The sequence below is a fragment of the Onychostruthus taczanowskii genome, unplaced genomic scaffold (genome assembly GCF_017590055.1).
Source record: "Onychostruthus taczanowskii isolate IOZ18803 unplaced genomic scaffold, ASM1759005v1 scaffold83, whole genome shotgun sequence".
NCBI classification, from domain to species: Eukaryota; Metazoa; Chordata; class Aves; order Passeriformes; family Passeridae; genus Onychostruthus; species Onychostruthus taczanowskii.
Window position 1 is genome coordinate 2,340,076 of NW_024506221.1, and position 21,384 is coordinate 2,361,459.

General features: G+C 38.8%; 1 protein-coding gene across 1 annotated transcript in view; it reads left to right on the forward strand.

The window, feature by feature from the left end:
• The first annotated feature begins 1,007 nt into the window (after nt 1–1,007).
• Nucleotides 1,008–21,384, forward strand: part of HCN1 (hyperpolarization activated cyclic nucleotide gated potassium channel 1) — a 191,729-nt gene continuing 171,352 nt past the window's right edge. Inside the window, exon 1 of the mRNA XM_041424593.1 lies at nt 1,008–1,381. Coding sequence (XP_041280527.1) covers nt 1,008–1,381 — 374 coding nt within the window. The remainder of the gene's footprint in view (nt 1,382–21,384) is intronic.

Genomic DNA, 21,384 nt, shown 5'->3' on the forward strand with positions numbered 1-21,384 from the left:
AAACAAAGGCCAAATCACCTCTTGGAATACGTGAAAAGGTTGTCTCCGCACTCGGGAGCACCTGCCATTTTACGCCTTTCAGGGAGAAAAGGCAGGTGCCCACGGCAGCACAGCCCTCCCGACGGGAACGGCATCCCTGGGTGGTCCAGCCGTGCTCGCAGCATCTCTAACGTCGCGTGGCCCGTTTTCAGTCCGCTCAAGGCTAAAGGACAAGGAAGAGCCGCTTGGCGGGAGTGCCTAAGCGGACCGATGTGCTTCGTCTGTGAAAAAGAATGCCGCTCAGCAGCCGGCCTTCCCAGCTCACTCACACTCCACCGATGCTCCCCTATGCCGGACACGCACTGCACTCTGAGCAGGACGAACCCACAACGCCTCCGCCACTTCCAGTGCCGCCCCTCGACCCCATGGCCAGGCAGACCCCGGCCTCTTGCCCTCTCCACGAGGAGCAACAGAGGCTTCCCAAAGGACCGGCGAGCCCGTGAAAACGCCTCACTGCATCACTCCCAGCCACTGTTTCTCGCTCGGGTTGCACAGGCACGCTACCACCCCACGCCTTGCCCCTTGCTCTGCCCAGGGTGAAACATCCACCTACGCGTGTTCCTGTGCTCCTGCGGAGGCGCGGGCCCGGCGCTCGGGGGGCCCCGTCCCCTGTCCCCGGCCCACACTCGGACCCGGCCCCTCCCTCAGGCGCTGCCCGCTGGCCGCGCGGCCCCTCAAGGACTCCGGGCTCAATGTCAGGCGGAGCGGGGCGGCCGGCAGGGGGCGGGCGAGGGGCGGCGGTGCCCGCCCTGCGCGGAGCGCGCTCCGAGCCGGCGGCGCTGGTGATGCCGGGCGGCACGGCGGCGCGGAGCTCAGCCCAGCCCAGCCCAGCCCAGCCCTGCCCAGCCTTGCCCAGCCCAGCCCAGCCCAGCTCAGGGCGGCACAGCCCAGCCGCGCCGCTGAAGGGCACAGGCGGCGGCGAGGCTTCCCCGCGCTCTACCTTGGCTGGGGTGCGCCCGCCCCGCAGCATGGAGGCTGGGAAGCGCAGCTCCTCCGCCGGCAGCCGGGACGATGGCAGCGCAAACTCCTTCCCAGCCAAGCCGGCGGCCTCGGCGGAGAAAGCCCAGAGCAGCCCCGGCAGCGGCGGCGTGAAGGAGCATGGCAACTCGGTGTGCTTCAAAGTGGACGGCGGCGGGGGCGAGGAGCCCGTGGTGGGCTTCGAGGATGCCGAGGGACCCCGGCGGCAGTACGGCTTCATGCAGCGGCAGTTCACCTCCATGCTGCAGCCGGGGGTCAACAAATTCTCCCTCCGCATGTTCGGCAGCCAGAAGGCGGTGGAGAAGGAGCAGGAAAGGGTTAAAACTGCGGGGTTCTGGATCATCCACCCCTACAGCGACTTCAGGTTAGCGCGGGGCTCACGGCGGGCGGGAGAGGGGTGGCCCCGGCGCCTCGCACCTCGCCCGGCGCAAACTTCGGCGGGCGCCGGACCGGGCGGCGGGGCCGGGGCTGCCGCGGGCTCGGCCCGGCGCTCTCCAGCGTGCTGCACCTGGGACGGCCCCGCAGGCCCCGCGCCGGCCGGGGCGCCGGCCGCAGCCCCCGAGGCAGGATACTGGGCTCTGTGGCTCTCCATCCCGCCGTCCCGGTCTGTCTGCGCCGCGGAGTCGCGGGCCGTCGGGCACGACTCTGCCCCGGGGGGATGAGAGCTCACCCGGGGGGTTCCTCAGCTGCATCAGCATCGCTAAAAGCGCGGTGTCTGCACACGCCTGCCTTCCCTGACCACCCGGTGTGTAAACACTTGTTCCGGGGGTTGCGAGAATGAAGTCCGTCTCTGTCAGAGTTACAGTAAAATAAGTTTATCCAGGTGATGTGTGGAAAACTATGTTTTCATAGGGAGACAGGTAAATGTGGTGGCAGGTTAGCATTGCTTTCGCAGTGAGATGCATGGATGCAGGACTGGAATATTCATACAGAAAGCAGTACAAATAAATGCCCCAGAAGTTATAGTTCCCTTAAAAATATATATTTAAAGTGTAAGATTATTTCGTTTCGTACTCTGTGCCAGCTGGCTGTATGCCTTTATAAATGTAACACTCTCTGTTATATTTTCTGAGGAACTATCAATGTCGTTAAGTGTATTTAATCAACAGCTTGAATTGAACAACCTGCGTCTATATGATAAGTGAATTGCACCGGAGACTGCATTTAAAAAAAGAAAATTCAGAATGTTCAGTAGTTACATGGATCTTCTAAGAAAAAACTGGGTTAAACAGAACATTCTTTCAGTGAGAACAGGAAGAAATGCTTTCAAAGTCCAAGTTTCTGTGGGACTGTTTAGAGTGAGGTGTTTCACAATGAGCTGTGTGAGCTAGCACCTTGCAGCTGAGCCCGAGAGCAGTACAGCTACAGGAGTGGAGGAGCACAGCACAGTCAGTTATGACTTGAAATCTTGCTTCAAATCCCTACTGGTTTTCCTGGTTGCCTGAACTCAATAAACTGCACTTGTTCTTTTCCTGGGGTACCTTTTCCAGCTCAGCTGCATTAACAGGTGCATTAAGCGGGGAAAGAGAGCCAAGCACCTACCCACTCCCTTTCTACCAGCTAGAGAGGGAGCTAGCAGGTCACATCTGGTGCTGTGGTAGCATGCATAGGGGATTGGGGGGGGGGGCTGTCTTATAGCCTCTTCCTTCTCTGTGTGTGTGCATTGAGTAACTTTATTCACGTGAGGATTCTGTTGAAATGAATGAGGTTATTCTAGCGAATAATTTTCCTTGTTCTGTTGTAGGCTTGGTTTCTTGGTGAGGTGCACACCCGAACAGTGCATTGGGCAATAGGAGCTTATTTGTCATATTTTGCAGCTTGTAACTTTTTAAGCTGTTCTTTGAAATAGGTGATAAGCATGTTCATTCTGTTTTGTTACCGAAATATCTTCTAATTCTGTCCTAATTCTTTGAGTGGGAAGGTTTAGAGATTGTAGCATATGTTTCCCATTTTTTTTTCAGTCGGAGTAAACAACACTGCATCCTTTTCAGGCCTGTTGTTTGCATATTCTTAAATTAACTGGTATTTTCAGGCGTTTTTATAAAAGTTTTTATTTTATTAGAGTAAGTGTTTGGTTTTTAAATAAAGTTCATAGTCTTTCATTAGTATTGGGATGGTGTGGCAGGCTCCAGACCCAATTTTTTAGCCCGTAGGACTGTTTCAGTGAGAAATATGAGATGTGCATGTTTTTCTCCTGAAACAATTGCAGCTGTGTAGTGGTACCACTCTTTTTGGGTGGCAGTGCAAAATGTGTGAAGAAGTTGTACTATACTGTATATTCACCTTATTTGGAAATTACAACAGCACTTTTAAGTGCCATCTAACAGTGGCTCTGTACCAGAATGAAGTCAGGTGTAAGGATGGAGTTGCTTTGATTTATTTTTGCATGTTATTTGTAGCAATGTAATGCTTGTGTGTAGACAAGCCTTAATGCATTCAAAGATACACAGGTATTCCTGTGCCGCTGTGTAGATGTTCTTTCCATCAGAGGAAAGAACGAAATTTTCTACCAAAATAACAAGAAAAAAGTAAAAAGCTGAGTATTTTATGGTATCCAAATGAGGAGATGTATTAGGCATTTGTAAATGCAGCTCTTATTGGGGTATTTGTGGCGCCTATGAAAATAGACATCTCAGTAAACTTTAAATGTAGACACACTTAGGAAAATACTGGGTTAACCATGTAAACTGTAGGAAAATTCTGGTATAGGCTTCTGCTCACTCTTTTATTTTTTTTTCCTGTTTCTGCATGCTTGTATGCATTTCTTGGGATAGTTTGATGTATTTGATTTTATTTCTTGATTTCATTCTCATTTTTTTTGTAAAACAGTATATTCATCTACAGCAAATGGTATTTTGTTGTGATGTTTGGAGGAGTGGGAAGCATCTTGGTGCCTTCCTGCCCCTTTTTTTGGTATGAACAGAACATAGAAGCTGTCTCTAAACTCCGTGCTCTGTAAATTGGTTACTTGCAGCCTTGTAGGGCTTTTTCTCTAGTTTTATGGCTCTCCATCTCGCATGTGTTTCAGGAAGAATTGTCTCTTCTTTGGGCAGATACACCCTTGGAGGATTAAATTCAATAAGTGTTACATAATTTTTCCACAAGGGGACCATTTTGATTCTGGTTGTCTTCTCCCAGACTTCTGAGGTTAATGTATAATTTGAAAACTGTTATATAAACCCTGCACCTAATGCACATCAAACCCACCACAAGGCCTGTGTTTATCACTTTGCAGCTGTGACTACTGTATCTCTAAAGCTGGACAACAATTCTGTCTAATTTTGTAAGTAACAAAAGTGAATTTATCAGTCAGAGTTTGCTGAAGTCCTGTGTGTGTTCTGTGAGATACTGAGTGCCTCCAGCTGTCCATTCTCATATGTGGAAGAATGAGCCTTCAGGAGAGCTTCACTGGTCCAGCCTTGTGGCCTTGCAGCCACTGGATGAGAGCAGGACAAAGCTGACAGGAGATGGGATGAACTGCACATGGTTCTGCTGCTGCCACACACATGTCATTTATTTCCTAGGAGATTAGTGGTGGACATGGGCTTTGGATGACTTTTATATGTTACAGTCTTTTGGTATTAATGGAATTGTATGTGACTGATTTTTAGATGATTAATTACTCTATGTCTTTGGCATGTAAGGAGTTTCTTTAATGTTCAGAGGGCTGGCTTGCACTTGCCTCGGCTGCTCATCCAGCCCTGTAGCATCTCCCTCCCTCCCCACAGAGAAACTCACACTGTCAAGGAAAACTTGGGTTTATTACCACATTGGCTAGGGCATCTGCAGTCAGCAATCTATAAAGAAAACAGAGTTGCTACTGAGTTGCAGAAATAGCAATGTATGAGACAGACTGAGTGGAAATAATGCGTGTTTGCGTACATGTAGCCTTCACACTCTGGTGGTTACAGTCAGCTTGATGCTTGGGAGCAGCCTTTGTCTGGAAGTGAGGACAAAAATTTTAACTGGCTTCAAGATGAAGTAAGACTGTGATGTGGCATTGTCTGTCAGAGCAGCAGGTAAAGAGGTGCAGTGCAGGCAGTGCTGAAGGTCTTTTTCCCCTGTGTAAATAATGCAAAGTGTAAATTAATTTACAACACTAGGCAAAAACACCCCAAAACATTGGCATTTTATTTCTCTGGGTAACTTTTTATTTATCCATTTATTTTAATGATAATAGTAAACGCAGAATTATTTCTAAAACTTGAACAGAAAATGTAAGAGTGTAGTGAATAGTAAAGGTTTGCCAGATTTTTTTTTTAGCTTGTGTGCTGTTCCGGTTTCACAACCTTCTTGTATACACATTTAAGGCATCATGTGAATGTTTGAGGTTTATCATGGAATTCTTTATAAATATTGGAGGCCTTATTGGTAATACCTTGTAAGTAATTTAATGCCAGGTTTCAAAGGGTTTTAATCAGGGTGAAAGACACAATATTTGCATATTTATGTCTGGGTAGTTTCAGAAGAATTTGTTTCTGTTGCTGGTAAAAAATGTTATGTTATATTATGCATTTTTATGCAACCCATCCATGTTGTCATACACATGTACCACTTCAATTTTCAAGGAAGTGTGTGCCAAACTAAGTCACAATTGCCATGGTTTAGTGTGCCTCATGGTTTTTTAAATTCTACTTTTTTAAAAAAATTGAACTTATATTTGCAATAGGAATTGATTTTCTTTTTCATTTTCACGTATCTTTTGGACCTGTCTTTGACCACCAGCAGCCACCCTAACATGATAGACTGTACATGTTATATATGCAGTTCACAATCAGGTCTCTAAAATTCATGCATGCATTGTTTTAAAACCTGCCTTTTGGGACCGGTCTTCACTCTATGTGTTGCACCTATCTTAAGTTGTGTTTTAAGAAGCTTAGGATAAGCACTTTGTGCTTCTCTTTTGTCACATGTTTTTAATGTCTCTCTTGAAGCTAATGAGATTTATGTTTTTGTGAGCTGTTACATACTTAGGTTTAAATAGAGCAGTAGAGTTGGAAGGTAATGCTATATGCAATGAAAACAAAATGTATTGTATCAGACTTAAATGTAATTGATAGAGGTATATGTATCCAAAATGAAAGAATAAATCATGTCAATATTGGTCTATATTAAATAGTTCAGATACAAATTGGCATAGGTTTTAATGGATGCATTATGTCACTGGTAGTGTAAGAACATGAAATGGCCATAGTTTTGTATTCTCAACGTAGTAATTTCTTGTTGCTCAGGATTTTTCATGAAATTCTATTGCAGAATTGACACTTCTGAATTCACTAATAAAATTGTAATCATGGATTTATAATTGTACTATATATGGTACATTCTTTGTGCAAACAATTTAAAAAAATTATTTATGTTTTTGTAAATGAAGCACAGATTCAGCTGGGGCTATCTTTCTTGTCTCATTTTCAAATACTATTGTTGTGACTATAATTTTTAATTCTACTAAAGAAAAGCTTTGTACAGATAAACTATTTGTATTGCTAGATGTTCACTCCTTGCATTTGACTAAACATGGAGAACCATTAGTATTAAAAAGATTACTAATAGTACTTGGGTTTTATTTGCTGTATTCCAACAATTTTTGCCCTTTACTTCTGTAAATGTCCTGAAAAATAAAATGATAGAATTGTAGCATTAACCTAAATAATGCATTTATAATGTTTGAAAATTCTCTCTGACATTAGGTTATGTATTGCCTTCATAATAGTTCCCCAGGTAGAATGCAATGCTCATAAAGGCAGGCTGAAGAGAAATACAGTAATGGCTCTCAAATGCATAAATGGATGTTACAGAGAGGAAGGAAATTACATCGAAGTAATGGAGTGAAATTGCAGCAACAAGTATCTAAATTGGATGTTTAGGAGGCAGGACCAAAACTAAGCAACAAAATATTCTATTGGAAATGTGAAATAAAGGCCAGAAATGCATTATGCTGTTTTTCATCTCTAGTTCCTAATATTCTTTGTACTGAATAATTTTTCATCAGTGGTTATCATGGATTTATCTGTTATGAACTCTAGTTGACTAAAGCTATCTACTGGCTTTTCCTTTTGTACCACTTGTAAGAAGGGATGTGTGAGAGAAAACAGGGATAGAGAGGTGCATTTCGTGCTTTTGGACTCATGAGGGCCATGTACTCTTGTCTGCTTTGAGATTTTCTTCAAGAGCTACTAAAGCTGGGCAGTGGAGTCCACCCAAGGTTGGTGCAGCAGCCACCCACCTTCCAGACCTCTAAGGCATGTGAGGAGCCGTATGCCCTTGTTTGTTCAAGCAAAGTGATTAATTTTATTAATAAGACATCCTTCTGTCTCTGGCTATGTAGAATACTAAGGCATAGTTTGAGCTCACTTATATGTTGAACATTTGCCAGTTTTCATTATGTTCATTTTAGTCCTGGAATAACACTCCATTCACTGCATTTTCTTTCACACTCTTATTGTGTTACTTACTTGAACATTGAATAAAGTTTAGGGGAGAGAAAGAGCTGAACAAGTGTAACTCAATTCCTCTAAGTTACTTTTAATTTAACTTGGGACATTTTGAAGATCATTGGCAGCACCTATGAATTGCACAAAAGTACGTTTTTTTTCTGCAAGATGCTTACTTTTACAATGTTCACTTTCTACATAATCTATGTAAAGGCAAGTATGTTCATCATGATTTTGAGATAAGTTTAGAAAGGAACCACAACAAAATAAAGTAAACCCAAATGTTACAGAATTCTCGTAAATAATTCTGTAACATGTAAGTCAAAGATGATGTTTTGGGAATGTTATATGTACGTCTTTAAAATTTAACCCAGGACAGTCAATACCATGAGACTTCCTCTTCAGTTTTCTGATTTTTTTTTTTTTCTTTGACTGCAATGAGAAAAAAGTGCTTGATAAATGTGATCTATACCCATACCTCTGTATACACATATCCAAAATTAGGTCTCATTGTTGTGCTTGGGCCTGTGGGGAAAATGCACTGATTCTGGTATTCCAATTGATTGTTTTAGCACATTAACAAATTTTTAAATGTGTCCTCTGACTCCATTTGGTAGCACATCAAAATAAGTGATGCTTGTAATTGAGTCAGTAAAAGTTTTTTCTTCATCCTAGGTTTCTCATACTTGGATATATGACGGGAACTGTGAATTGGAATGCTGTGTAAAAGCATTGATACAAAGGTCTAGATTTATGATTTGATTGGGTGTTTGGTGACTTCAACAGCTCATTGAAAGGTGCATAGGATTCGATAATTTGCTTTAGGTTTTCTTGTGTGTGTGTTTGTGTGTGTGTGTGGTTTATATAATGAAGTCAAAATTTGAGTGGCTCAGTTTCTGATTGTTCAGCCTGAAGTAGAAGAAATAGAGATGTATGAATGCAGAGGTCACCTAAAAAGTACGAATATTTAGTGCTGCATTTTTGCCTATCTGTCTAAGATCTGTGGCGCTGTAATATTTAAGTAAACTTTGTCAGATTTTTTGAGAATTTCAACTTGAAGCTGTGAGAAGCAAAGAATTATTTTTAGAGATGAGTGTGTGTAGAATATGAAAAATTGAAAAGAAATTTACTTAATTTGGTGGTAAACAAGAAGTATCCATTCTCACCTTTGCTTTCACTCAACAGCATGAAGAACTGTTTTCTATGTCAATATGCATTTTTTTTGAGAGGAAACTTTTAACCTACTTTGCAATGTTTAATTTTTAACCTGACAGTACAGTTCTCGTTAATTGCTTGATAGTCCTTTAGCTGTCTATTTCCTGATTCTTTCCCAGAGGCATGATTTAATTTTAAAAATCATAGTGTATTCAGCTCTAATTATTGGAGAGCTTGTTCTAGACACACAGTAAGGTATGTTAATAACCAAAAACTATATCAGCTGGAGTCAATGTCAGTACTACCTCAAGGACATTGTCATTTAGCTTCTATAAAATCTGTACTAATATCTTTTAATCTGATGACAGATTCAGGCAAACTGCACGGTATTTTTCAATAGTCTTATTGCCTTGTAGTGCAATGCAACTGGAATAAATCTGGAATAAACTTATGTTCAGAAAATGTTCATTTAATTACAAAAGAGATGCATACTGTTTCCATTTCATATTTTAAAAAACCCAAAACTAACCCAAAGCCATTTTCATTTTTGCCAGGGAAGTACCCAAAATTTAAGTTACATTATATAGCTAATAATAGGATTTTCTTTTTATGTGATTGTCTTTGATGTTTTTTATGTGTATATATTATCTAATTAAGCATGTCCTTTAATAAATATTTTGATATACTATTGGAATTTAGTATGCTACTGTTATTAAGTTGTTGTCTTTAAAAATGTCATATTTATTAAAAATTCATATTAAGATATTCTGTTTTTAGCTGAAAAAGCAGGGATTGCTTTATGTTCACAGTCACAGCTATGTTGGTTCTGGTGTTTTTAATTTTTAAAATTTTTTTGAATGAGTTTATTTTTTAAAATGACTTCAAAATAACCAATATACATACTTTTTTTTTTTTTTTATTTGGGGAGATTTTTAAAAGTTTTTAATACTGGGGAGGGGTTTAAGTGATAGTACTCTTTTTCATCCAATTTTGCCTGAAAATCACTGAATCTTACTAAAGGTCCAGTATATAAAGATCCCCATAGAAATAAATTGTGCTGTCACAGTATCGAAAATCTAGACATGTTGTACCATGGTTGCCTCCATTTTTTTTGCCCTCTTATATCAGCAGACTAAGGTGTGGAAATACTGATATTTCCTCAGCTGGTTGCGTTGCATCTTACACTAATTTACCAGATCCTCCAAGAAGCACCTCTCTTCATGGCATGAACTGCAGCAATAGACAGTGTGGTGATGAAATGATTTGACCTTAATGCAGATATGTGGATTGCAGTAAGTTTATAGTAATATATGATGAGACCCCAATAATAAATAATTGATCTGTCTTTTCCTAGGGAAAAGATACGGATTTTCTGTGGAAAATACACAGAATTTTATAAGATATGTAGCGCTCTCCAGCTCTACCCAGGAGATGGAATAAAAGCATGGCTGCAAAACCATAGAGATGCAATCAGGCTTTCACACGGTTAGTTAGAGATTTTCCATCAGGCTCTTAAGTGATTTACGTCTAGTTGTTCATTCCAGGAGGACTTATTATTTAGGCCTGGCAGAGAAATTGCTATGAAACCTGTGGCAGGTGCTACTACTCCCTAAGCATCTTGTTACTGTCAGGCAGTAGATGCTTGCAAGCCTCTGGGTTCCCCAAACACATCCAGGGCTACAGGATCTTTGGAATATCTGCATATGGGCTTGTTTGCACTTGATTTTTCAGTGAAGGTAAGAGCCAAGCTTGTCTGTCTCTCTGGTTCCTTGCCTTTAGTGCCAGACAAGCCCAGTGGTAACAAAAAGAATTGCTTTTCCAGCTTGGGATTAGTCTGGTAGATTGAAACTTGGAAACAAAACAAAAGAAGCAAAATAAATCAAGTATACACCTCAAACTTCAGTCGTTAGTTGGGTACCTTTCTCACGTACCCACTTTACCAAGTGCTCCTAAGAGCTGTTTTTCAGAGCTGTGTATGCAGTGTTCATGGAAGCTCTTATCTAGATGGCTGCCTAAGTACGGAATCCTGCCTTTTCTTTTATTTATAGTGTTTCTCGTGGTCTAATTTTCAGTCAGTGAAATCATGCTATAGGGAACTTGCATTCAAAAGTTCCTAGGAGCACATGGATTAGTCCCTGAAAGAGTATTTTTTGGAAGCAACTTCCTTTCCCCCCTCATTCTGTCTTCTCTTCGTCCTCCTACATCTCTTTCTGAAGATATAATGCATTCCTTTAAATAAATGGAAACATTGCACTGATTTTATATTTTTTAAATTTGTTTGTTCTGCTGTGTAGTTTTCCATTCTTACTCAGTCTGTTAGCTAGAAGATACTGAGCTGTTTGTTCAAACTAGCAGGGAGGAGTTAGTTTAGGTATTTTCACAGCCTCTTGCAGTTTGTAAAATGCCTTGTAGTAATTAAAAAAAAATTCATGTATATTTTGCATTTCCTTTGACTTGGAAAGGTTGGCAGCTTTCTGTTGAGAATTGCAGCGTGATGCAGTTGAACATACTGTTACCATACACTGTTACACAGGCACTTCCCAGAAATTGTCCCTTCAGCTTGTATATTGCCAGCATGGGAATTGAAGTCTTGCATACATCTACCACATTAAAGATATAATTATCAGAAGCACAGTTTTGTAATGCAAAGGGAGTGTGGTACCAAGAGTAAGCACTGCCAGATGGTAGGCAATCTATCAGAGTGTTTAAAAAGGGTCAGAATTGAAAATGTCTGAAATCCAATGGTTTATTAAGCAGTAGACGTTGAATGTGTGGGAAAAGTGAGAGATGAGTAACCTAAGCATGAGGTGCCCACATGACCAAACAGACTTTTAATTGCATGCATTCTGCCAGTACTTGTTTTTGCTAAATTAAATAGGGTTTTGAAATTTGGAACAGAATATTACATCCAGTGATATACTGCTGAGTGTTGAAAAGTTCAGTAGGATTTGTACATGTTCTTACTGTTTATTATTGGAGTAATGAATTTATTATGATGGTTCGTCTCTCTGTAATGGAAAAAGAAGTACAAAAACAATTTCAAGGTTTTTGTGTTGAAAATCATTAAATCCAGTACGTAATAATTTTATTATTTCATATAAATATTATTTAGATAGATATGAACTAAGTACAACGTAAACTGTGACTGAATCCAATTAAATGTCTCTGGTTTTACATTGCTATTTAAAGGCACTAACTATGAGTTTAAAATTTCTTGTTTAACCTTAAACTATTCTCTATTCTTGTTTCCTAAAGTTAGATTTTCTGCAGTGTGCCCTTGTGTTGTGCTCTATTGTTCACAAGCACGCTAATTTTCTTTTGTCAAGAGATGATTCTCATTAAGACAGGTCTGAGGAGTACTCCGTCAGTATTATACAAGCAGTCAGTGTTATTCAGCAATTTCCACCACCATCCCCCTCATTCCCCAGGACTGTGTGAGCACTGCTTGATGTGACTATGGCTGTTTCTGTAATTTCTAAGCTGCAGCCAACTTCTACATTCTCCACAGGCTAGACCAAATTTATCTTTCTGTGGAATGGATGGTAGAGCTGCAGTGAACTTCCACTCCCACACTCGTTCCTCATAGCATGACAGAGTTCAGATTTGCTTCAGGGAAGGAGAGCTAGCTGTGTAGCCTGGGAATGCAGGTACCATGAATCTGCCTAAAATGGTGGCAGATGTTCCTGCTGGGGCTGCTGACTCGTGATTCCGTGAAGTGTCACTGAATAGCAATTCGTCTGTGTTGAATGTGCATGCTGATTTTGTGCCACTGGCAAAATGAGCAAAAGGAATATGGTATTTAACTTGGTTTCGTGTTTCCAGTACAAATTTTTCCATTTCTGGAATGGCTTTGAAAGTGTCAGTTTTACCCAGTGCTCTGCACAATGTGCAAATCTATAGGATGTTAGATGAAGGTCTGAAATGGAAGTCAGGAGCACATCTATCTTTGAATTTCAGGAGCTAGATACTTGTAAGCATCTGGACTCCATGCCTGAGCATCTTTCAGAATTCCTGTCATAAGGAGCCCAAAATGGTAAACCTGGTTTTTAAAAAACATTGCTCATGGGTACTGTGTGTTTTGCAGATCTAGCATGTCAGAATAATGCAAATATGTTTCAGCTTCCATTTTTGCTGTGTTATATATTTTTATTTGCAATTTACAGATCAATGTATATTCTAAGATTATGAGGAAAAGCTCTGTTAATTTTTCACTCTCAAATGCTTGCTGTTCTCCACCAATAAAATATTAATATCTATTTGGCAGTTCTAATTATTACACATTTTTAGTTTAAACACATTTGATTAGTTCATAACTCACTGTCCTCAGAAAAATGAAGCATAAATATTTGGCTAAATTAGATTTTGTCTTTCTGAGGAATATTGGCTTGTGGCTAAAACCTCTTAGGAGATCTCCAAAGTAAAATGTTTTCATTTGCTGAAAAGGAGAAACCTATTTATTATATTTAGGCAACTGCATTTTGAGTGAATATGGATGGAAGATAAGGATGGACATCTGGTGTTTTATTCACCACAGAAAGGGCAGCTCATTCTGTTTTGCTGTGTCAAAACAAGAGTCATCTATCAGTGTGGAAGTAAAGAGCTTCCTTGGTATTCTTGCGGTTGTTTATAGTTCAGGTCATGGGTCCCTGACCAAAGTTTCTTTGAGTGCTTATTTTAGAGCTGCTTATCAGTGGCTACAATTATAGGCAACTTTACTTGGGTGCAAACACTTCCCCCTGCAACCCCTAACCTGCAGTGGGTGTCTGATGTCAAGACCAGCCCATTGTTAAGGAATACAGACTGTTTTGTTAGAACCCGAAGACTGGAGAAAGAATTTCTGCATGAAGAGACTTCAAAGTCATCTGTCAAAGTTACTCTACCAAAATATAAAGTGGAGAAGCAGATTATTAAATAATTCCCTTTTATATTTTTTCTGATAAATATTTATAGGTGAGGCATATAACAAAGCCTGTAGTTAAGTTTGAATAAATTTTCAAATCTTAATATCTTTAGCAATCTTTCATTTTTCAGTCTGCAAACTGACATGTTATTCTGATGCCTAAAGTGACTTGCTCTCTTACAAAAATGAATAATGGCAGCGTGGAGGAAAAACTTTTATCTAGTGTGTGTATTTTGTATAACAACTCCACTTTAGATGATTCTGTCTCAATGAAGATAGAACACAATTTTAAATTAATCTAGGTATTGGTAAAATGTATCTTCCAATGGCTCAATAACCGTTTCATAGGACTAATTTAAAGCAAAACACTTAACAAATGTATTTCAAGTGAATAATCTGCTATAATTCAATAAACACTTTCTACACATAGTTTGTAAATTTTAAACATACTGGTTTTAGGATCTTAATCATGTGTGTCATTATTGCATATATCTGTGATAAAATGTAATAAACCCTTATGTTTGTTTGCAAGCAAGCAATGGAAATTACCTTCTGTACTGCTGGCAAAGGTGTGCTGGAAGGAGAAGAAGCGTCAGTTCATGTAAAGGCATCTCCTGGTGCTTGATATTGTGGGCTGTCTCCTGTTTTGCAAATCACAAAACCATTCAAATACTAAGTTCACATATGCTGGTTTGGGATTTTTGGAGGGAATTTGATTGTTTCATTTTATAAGGATAGCTGAAGTAATGTCATTGAAAAAAACCCCTCTTTTTTTCCTTATATTGAATTAAACTCCAAAAGGGCCATTTAGCAGTTGCATTCCGTTACACTGACCAATGTTCATAAATGTCAGAGACGGATTTTACATCCCCAGAAATTTGGTTTGTATAGCAGACCTCCACCCTTGGCTGAGCTGCTTGCAGCAGCAGCACATGAGGCTGTGCTCAGCCCAGCTTGCATGGAGCTTTCTGTGGCGTTAGAGGGTGAACAGCACCAAAAGTCAGGGAGGGAGCAGAGGCAGAGCTGACAAGGTCTTGGTTACTTAGGCTGGTATCTAGAGCATCTCTGAGCGTAATGTATGCTCTTTCTTGTTTACTTTGCTTGCTCTTCTGGGGTTTCCTTTTTGTTTTAAACAAGTGAATATCAGGTCTATCTGATCACTGCTCTGTCTAGCTGCGTAATGCGCTGATTTGTTTTGGCAATGCAGGCAGAGCGCTATGCTGTCAAAAGGATGGTAACACTGGGATGTGCAGTATGCAAATTGGGAAGTCTTAAAAAAATGGTAAAATTAACATTGTATCTGCTTAAATACTGGGGAGGTCAAATGGCTAGCAGAGAGATGTGAATACAAGCTGAGTAATTAGAAAAGTGGAGTGCATCCCCCTGTAAAAAAGTGTTAATCAGCATACATGGGGAAAGGTATAATCAAGCTTGTGAAAGATTACTCCATTCATTTCTTACCTGTTGTGCACACTGTATTTTCAGTTAGTTGATGTTTTAGATAAATCCATATTAGTTCAGTTAATAAAATTATTAAAATAACAATTCCATAATCTTAAAATTTTCAGTGTATTTGATTGCGTACCTAAATGTTTCCTTTATCTGCTTAGGAATTAAAATTGTTCAGCATGGATGTTGAAACTGCAGAATAATTTTCTTCCTCTGCTAGAGAGGATTTGAACCTGTGCATTGACTTTGCATAGCTCCTCTGGTATGGACACTTTCAATAACAATATCACCTCTCAGATTTGTTCTGCTTTGGTGGAATGAGGAACTGAGAATGCCTCTCCTGTCTCGTCATTGCCTTCCTTGGGAACAAGATTTTGTTCCTGCTCTAGTTTATATTTGTTTAGGGAGAGAGAACATGTCAGCAGCATACCTCACTTCAGGAGGTGCCGTATGGCTTGGGGAAAGTGAACTCCCTGAGGTGTGGGAGATCCTGAGCTCAGCTGCCTACAGATGAGGAAATCCAAAGGTTGCTCACAGGTGTTGATGAAAGCTCTAGGTATTCACTTGTTTTTCAAAAGGAGTATGCATGTGACATGACCCTAATTACTTACCATGTTACTCTGCCATGAATCTGATTTTTCTCCTTCCTTTGCTTCTCTAAAAATTGTCTGAAATATATTTGAATATTTTTCATCAAAGTATAAGTTAATAAAATGATAATATAAATTTGATTTGAACATGCATACATCATTTTCTGATGTTATTTTCAGAACAAACAAGTTATTATTATATTTTTAACAGATATAAATTAGATTTATTAGCATTTGAAGCAAATTATTTGCTGCAGTGTGATACTCATGGATTATAATAAAAGAACTTACTGATTTTTAAGTGTACTGTCATTGATTTTAAAGGGTTGAAATTTCAGTACTTATTTTTATATTCATGGAAACATAGGCTTTGTAGCCAAAAGTCAGCTATAAATAGTTGTAAAGGGGAATAATAATTAAACGTGATATATATATCTTGATTACCCAGTCTTGCATTAGAGTCTTGCACATCTGTGTAGATACATAAGATGACTGTAAATATTCAGTCATGTATAATTGTTTTCATTTATGATGTGGGAGTACATCAGCTTGTTTCATGTCTATCTATAGTTCTTCCACACTTTTTCACATCTCTAATTTTTCCCTTCATGAAATTTGAAGACTGGCTCTTTTTTTTCCGTCGGTTTGAAAATAGTGCCCATTCTTGCCTTCAATGCACTTTGTCAAGAAATGATACACCAAGTCCTGCTTTGAAGCTGCTCTTGCAAATGCACTGTATCATTTTACAGCTACACAAAAAGCCAGTTTTACCTCTGATTACTAGAATAAAATTGTTATATGTGTATATATGTCAAATTTAAGTTCATGATTCTAGCCTTATTTTTTTTGTTTTGTTGTGTTGGGGTTTTTTTTTGGTTTTGTTTTTGTGTTTGTTTTTTAAAATTTGTTGTATTTATGTAAAAAAAATTGACTTATCCCCCCTCATTTGGTGGTCATGGCCAGTGTCCTCAACAAACCCTGTGCCTGAGATCTATCAATAGCTACTGAATGACGTTTTCCCTGCCATCTCTTTCTCTGAAGTAGAGAAAATAGAATTTTCCCTGTCAGCAGAAACTTAAAGATTATACATGATTATCGTATATGTCTGATAATTGAGATATTTAATTGGTTAAAGAAAAATCTATTAAAGGAAAATATTAGTTACTGATATATCTAAATATCTAAAATATTAGATACTGATTAGCTTTCTAATTTTTGGAAGGGCATTAGGAAGTTACCTTCCTTTTCATTTGATTCTTTGTTGAGAAGAATTACAGAAGGCTTCTTCCAATTTAAGCCTCTGAATTTTTAGTATGGAGGCATCCTAAATGTCATATTTCTAAATGGCACTCTTAAAATTACTGTCACTACAAAATTCTTAATTAATGCAAGTGTTCCAACATGAGATACAAGATTATTTTGCAGCTGAAATATTTTTAGATCTGTCTCTTTCAAACCTTTTTTCATGCCTTTAAAGTGGTCATTTCTAATTTGAGAATGTGAATGCATATTTCTCAGTGATCCACTACAGAAATTTGCTGACAGTTAGATAACCAATATGTGGCACTTTTCAGTTGGTTTAAGGGCTGATAATATCAAACAAATCAGTTACAGCCCCTACACAAAATGTTGCCTCATTCTAAGAGCAGTGGTCTAATAGCTTGTGTGAGGGGGTGGATTGGAGGAAGCTGTAGTGCTTGTGCTGTGACATGTTGGTGCAGAAGCAATCTTGATGATGTGTTATGTATCCATTTGATCAGATAAGCAAAGACGGACTCAACACTTGCTATGAAAAACCATATTTGTGAGCCCTGACTCTTCATCAGCGCCTTTTTCCAGCGTGGTAGCTACCTGGACAGGGGCAGTACCCACATTTTTTTAGTGAGGAGTAGGGCTGAAGAATCTTAGAATCATAGAATGGCCAGGCTTGAAACTCATGTTGTTGGAACCACCCTGCCATGGGTGGGGATGCAACCCACTAGATCACATTGCTCAATCAGAAAGGAGGAGTTATGTGAAAACGAGGGAGTGAAAGCATTATCAGAGCTCCACTGACAGTGATCCACTGTTCTTGCCCAAGGTTAAGTGGAAGTCAGGCTTTAATTCTTTCTACTGTAGTTCAGTAAGTTTCTGTGGAGGAAAAGCAACTGCAAATATCAGTGATATTCAAGCAGTTGTGTTAGAAGATTATTGGCTAAAAAGTAAGAGTCTAATTTTTAAATAATATTACTATATTATATAAATTTCTCTTTGTCCTCTCTGTCCTCTCGTCTTGTATGCAGTAAGTGGAGTTACTTCTCCTTACTGTACCTTTATTTCTCAGAAGTCTTTGTTAATGCATGTAAAATATTATGAAAACTTCAGGTGGAATCTGCTGAATGCATAGCAAGAAGCAATTATCTTTTGATGAAATCTCTACTGGTTAAATATTAATTGAAAATATACTGAAAAGGTACATACATACATACCTACTTATATATATATATAAATAAATAAATATATGTAAGTTAACTAGTTTTGTAGTATCCTTCCATGGTCAGTACTGTGATTTTGTTTTCTAGTATTCAAAGCACTCAAGCTTTAAACCTAGCCAAACTATGCAGCCAAAGACTTTTCAAAGTAGTAAATTGCTGTTCATTGGCTTCCCTGGGCTCTGATCAGGTCCCCTGAGAACTGCATTTATCTAATCATCTGCCTTGTGTGTAGAATCACAACTGAGCAACAAAATGCAAATTGCCACTAAGTGTGTTTAAAGAGATAAAAGTAATGAAATCTTTTTGAAATTGTGGAAGTTTGTAATTTTAGATACATTCTGTGTTATATAGAAAGGAAGACTCAGTATCACTTTAGTAATATCTTTTTGAGGTAGGAAATTGTATCAAAATTTAAAAAAAAAAGCCATCAGGGGACATACATTGGATATCTTAAGTATATATAAGCTAACCTTCAAGTAATGGACTCCAGTATTATTCTGAAATCAAATTAAGATTTTTGGTGGTCTGAAAACTTCATTATTAGGTTATTTTTTTAATTACTTTTAGTCTCCATCAGAATGAAACCATTAAGCTGGAATATTCCCAAGTCCAGCACTGCTTGTATTTCAGCCAGGGAAACACAGTTTTCAGAACATCAGCCTGTGCCTTGTCCCAGACTGAGCAGTGTGAGACAGGTAGAGAAAGCCTTTCTGCTGCTCTAGCAGGTTACCTCACAAAGTCAATGAATGGTCATTAAGGTAGTGATATTAATTGAAAAAGAACAGCAAACACTGATGCAATTTTCATCTGAGAAAGTGTTACTTAATCATATTTCTGCCCTTCAGCATCACCACTGGGTGTGTGGGACACACTGTGAGAATTCTACTATAGTGTGTGCTTTGCAATCAAGAGAGGTGAGCCATGAAAGAGATTTTATTTCAGCCTTGCAACATTTCCTTGTTTGTGTTTACTTAATATAAGCTTAAAATTGTCAAGGTGGAAATAGAGTAGCCTAAAAATCTAAACTGACAATTTCAGGAGAACAGTTTATTCTTTAAAAGAAAAACAAAATACCAACCCTGGAGTTTTGTCTTCCTAAAGCTTTGCAAAATGAGTTACACACAGGTGAGGAAAGTTTTACCCATGCAGAAGGATGACACAACTGTAGAAGTGACCTGTTTGCTCATGCAAAACATGCCATCAAAAAATAGTGGCACTCCACTAGTAATTGTAATGCCTTTGTATTAATATAGTCAGAGAGATAGATTACAGTAAATTCTAGGTTTGGAAATATTAAAAAAAAATTGCTGCTGACCCAAAATCACTGTAGCAATCAAGTATGGATTGGCAACATTTAAACAGAGTTTTCTCTATGGAGGATGTTGAATTTCTTCCTAAAATAGACTGAATTTAGTATTTAATTTGTATGCCTTTTTCCCAGAAGCAGCTTGTTTTCCTCTAGGTGTGTGTATTTGTAAGAGAGAAACAGATGGGCAGAATGAAAATGGATAGCTGGGCGGAGGGGATATCCTCATTTTAACGTTGTAAAAAAAATTAGTGAAATCTTTTCAGAATTATCTGTGTTTGGCAGATGTTTTCAGGCATCCAGCTTTGTTCCCTCTTAGTAGAATAACAGAGTTGCACAACCACAGAAAGATAACATGTCCAATGAGAATGAAATTCTGATATGAATAATACCAAGTTTAGTGTTTGCTAGCATACAATGCAACAAAATTAAAAATTACTGTTATTTCTGCTAAGATTGTTTTGTTTTATACAGGACATTGATTTCTCTGTTAGGTGAATCAGTGATCTATGAAAGCAAAGGAAATAAAGCTGTGTTTGAAGGTGAGATTAAAAAAAATAATACAAAACAAAGCAAAAATGAAAGTCACTGTTCATTTCATTGAGCGTCTGCTAGTCAATCATAACGTTTAGCTAAAGAAGAAGCAAGTTTTCTAGGAAAGCTTGTGAAATTTTTTTACAGTTCCTGATTCTCTGAATGTGTATAGTGAAATTGTGTTGCATCTGAGATCAGAAAACCTAATCTGCGATGCATCAGGTTTTCCTTCAGAGGTATTTTACAAGCAGTCTGAGTTACTATCTTTTTCAGTGGCCTCCAGTTTGTAATGTGGATGAGTATTTATTTTCAGTGTTTGTACTGAATTTCCTGAAGTTTTACTGATACAATTTACTCCTTTTTAATAAAATATTAGAATTTTTGCAGTCTTTCTTGAAACTGAGAAAATGTAAACTAAAGCAAAGCCCTGACTGCCCTGCAGCCTGCATTCACACCCCTCCATGCCTGAGAGACGCCGCTCGCTCTGCTGTGCGGTTTGTGAGGCCACTGACGACTTCTGCTGGTGCAGTCTGGGTGTGCCGTAAGGATAATCACACCTCCAAATACGCTCATTCAAGGAAACTGAGGCTCTGCTGTTGATGGGCAGAAAAAGGAAATAATAAGGCAAGCAAATCTGAATTTGTATGTACAGCAAATTATGCAGCGAATTAATTTGGAGATGAAATTTCCTTCCTTAAGACTCTGTTTTCTCTGTGTTAGGGATATGAGGTAGAAAATAAAATGCCTGTTACAATTCATAGCGTCTTACATTATTAAGCCTAGTACAAACAGTGATTAATTATTACTAAGTAACTCTTTCTTGCTGCTTGGGTAGGCATTCATTTTGAACAGACTGTTCATCCTATCCAGGACAGCCTGTGGGAGTGAAGAGAACACCAACACTTAAGCACCATATTCCAGAGTTGAAAAAACACTGCTATTACTGTAATTAAAAAAATATAGTAAATAAATTATAAGTTAAAAGATCACCAAAAGAGATCTGTTAATTAATTTTGAGAATTCCAAAGTAGCAATTACTATGTTGTTGGGTTTTTTAATAATATTTCTCTATAAAATATATTTTTAAAATTTTGCAAAAATGTGCCTCAGGATTGGGGTTTATATTTTAATACTTGAAGATTTTATTTTTTTGCCTAGAGGTATTGTACCTCTGAGACATTTAGAAGAATTTAAATGCTTCAGGAATAGTTTAGTGCACCCTCTGTTAATGGCATCTGGTAGTAGCTTCACTGAGTTAGCTTCAGCTGAGCAATAAGCTCTTTGCTTTGGGGCCAAGATCAGTTTTGCTTCTCATTTTGAGCTTTGGAAGATCTCATTACCCCCAAACTCCTGCTTTTTTTCCTGATTCTCAAAAATTTTGAGTCATAAGTCTACCTCTTCCTTGCTCTTCACCAACATTTTATAATACCTTACATAAATGTGGAACTTGAGATTGTAAATTGTAGATTCAAAACCATCCTCACTGGGGGAGGGCAAGTAGGAAAAAAAATTTGAAAGTAGTTTG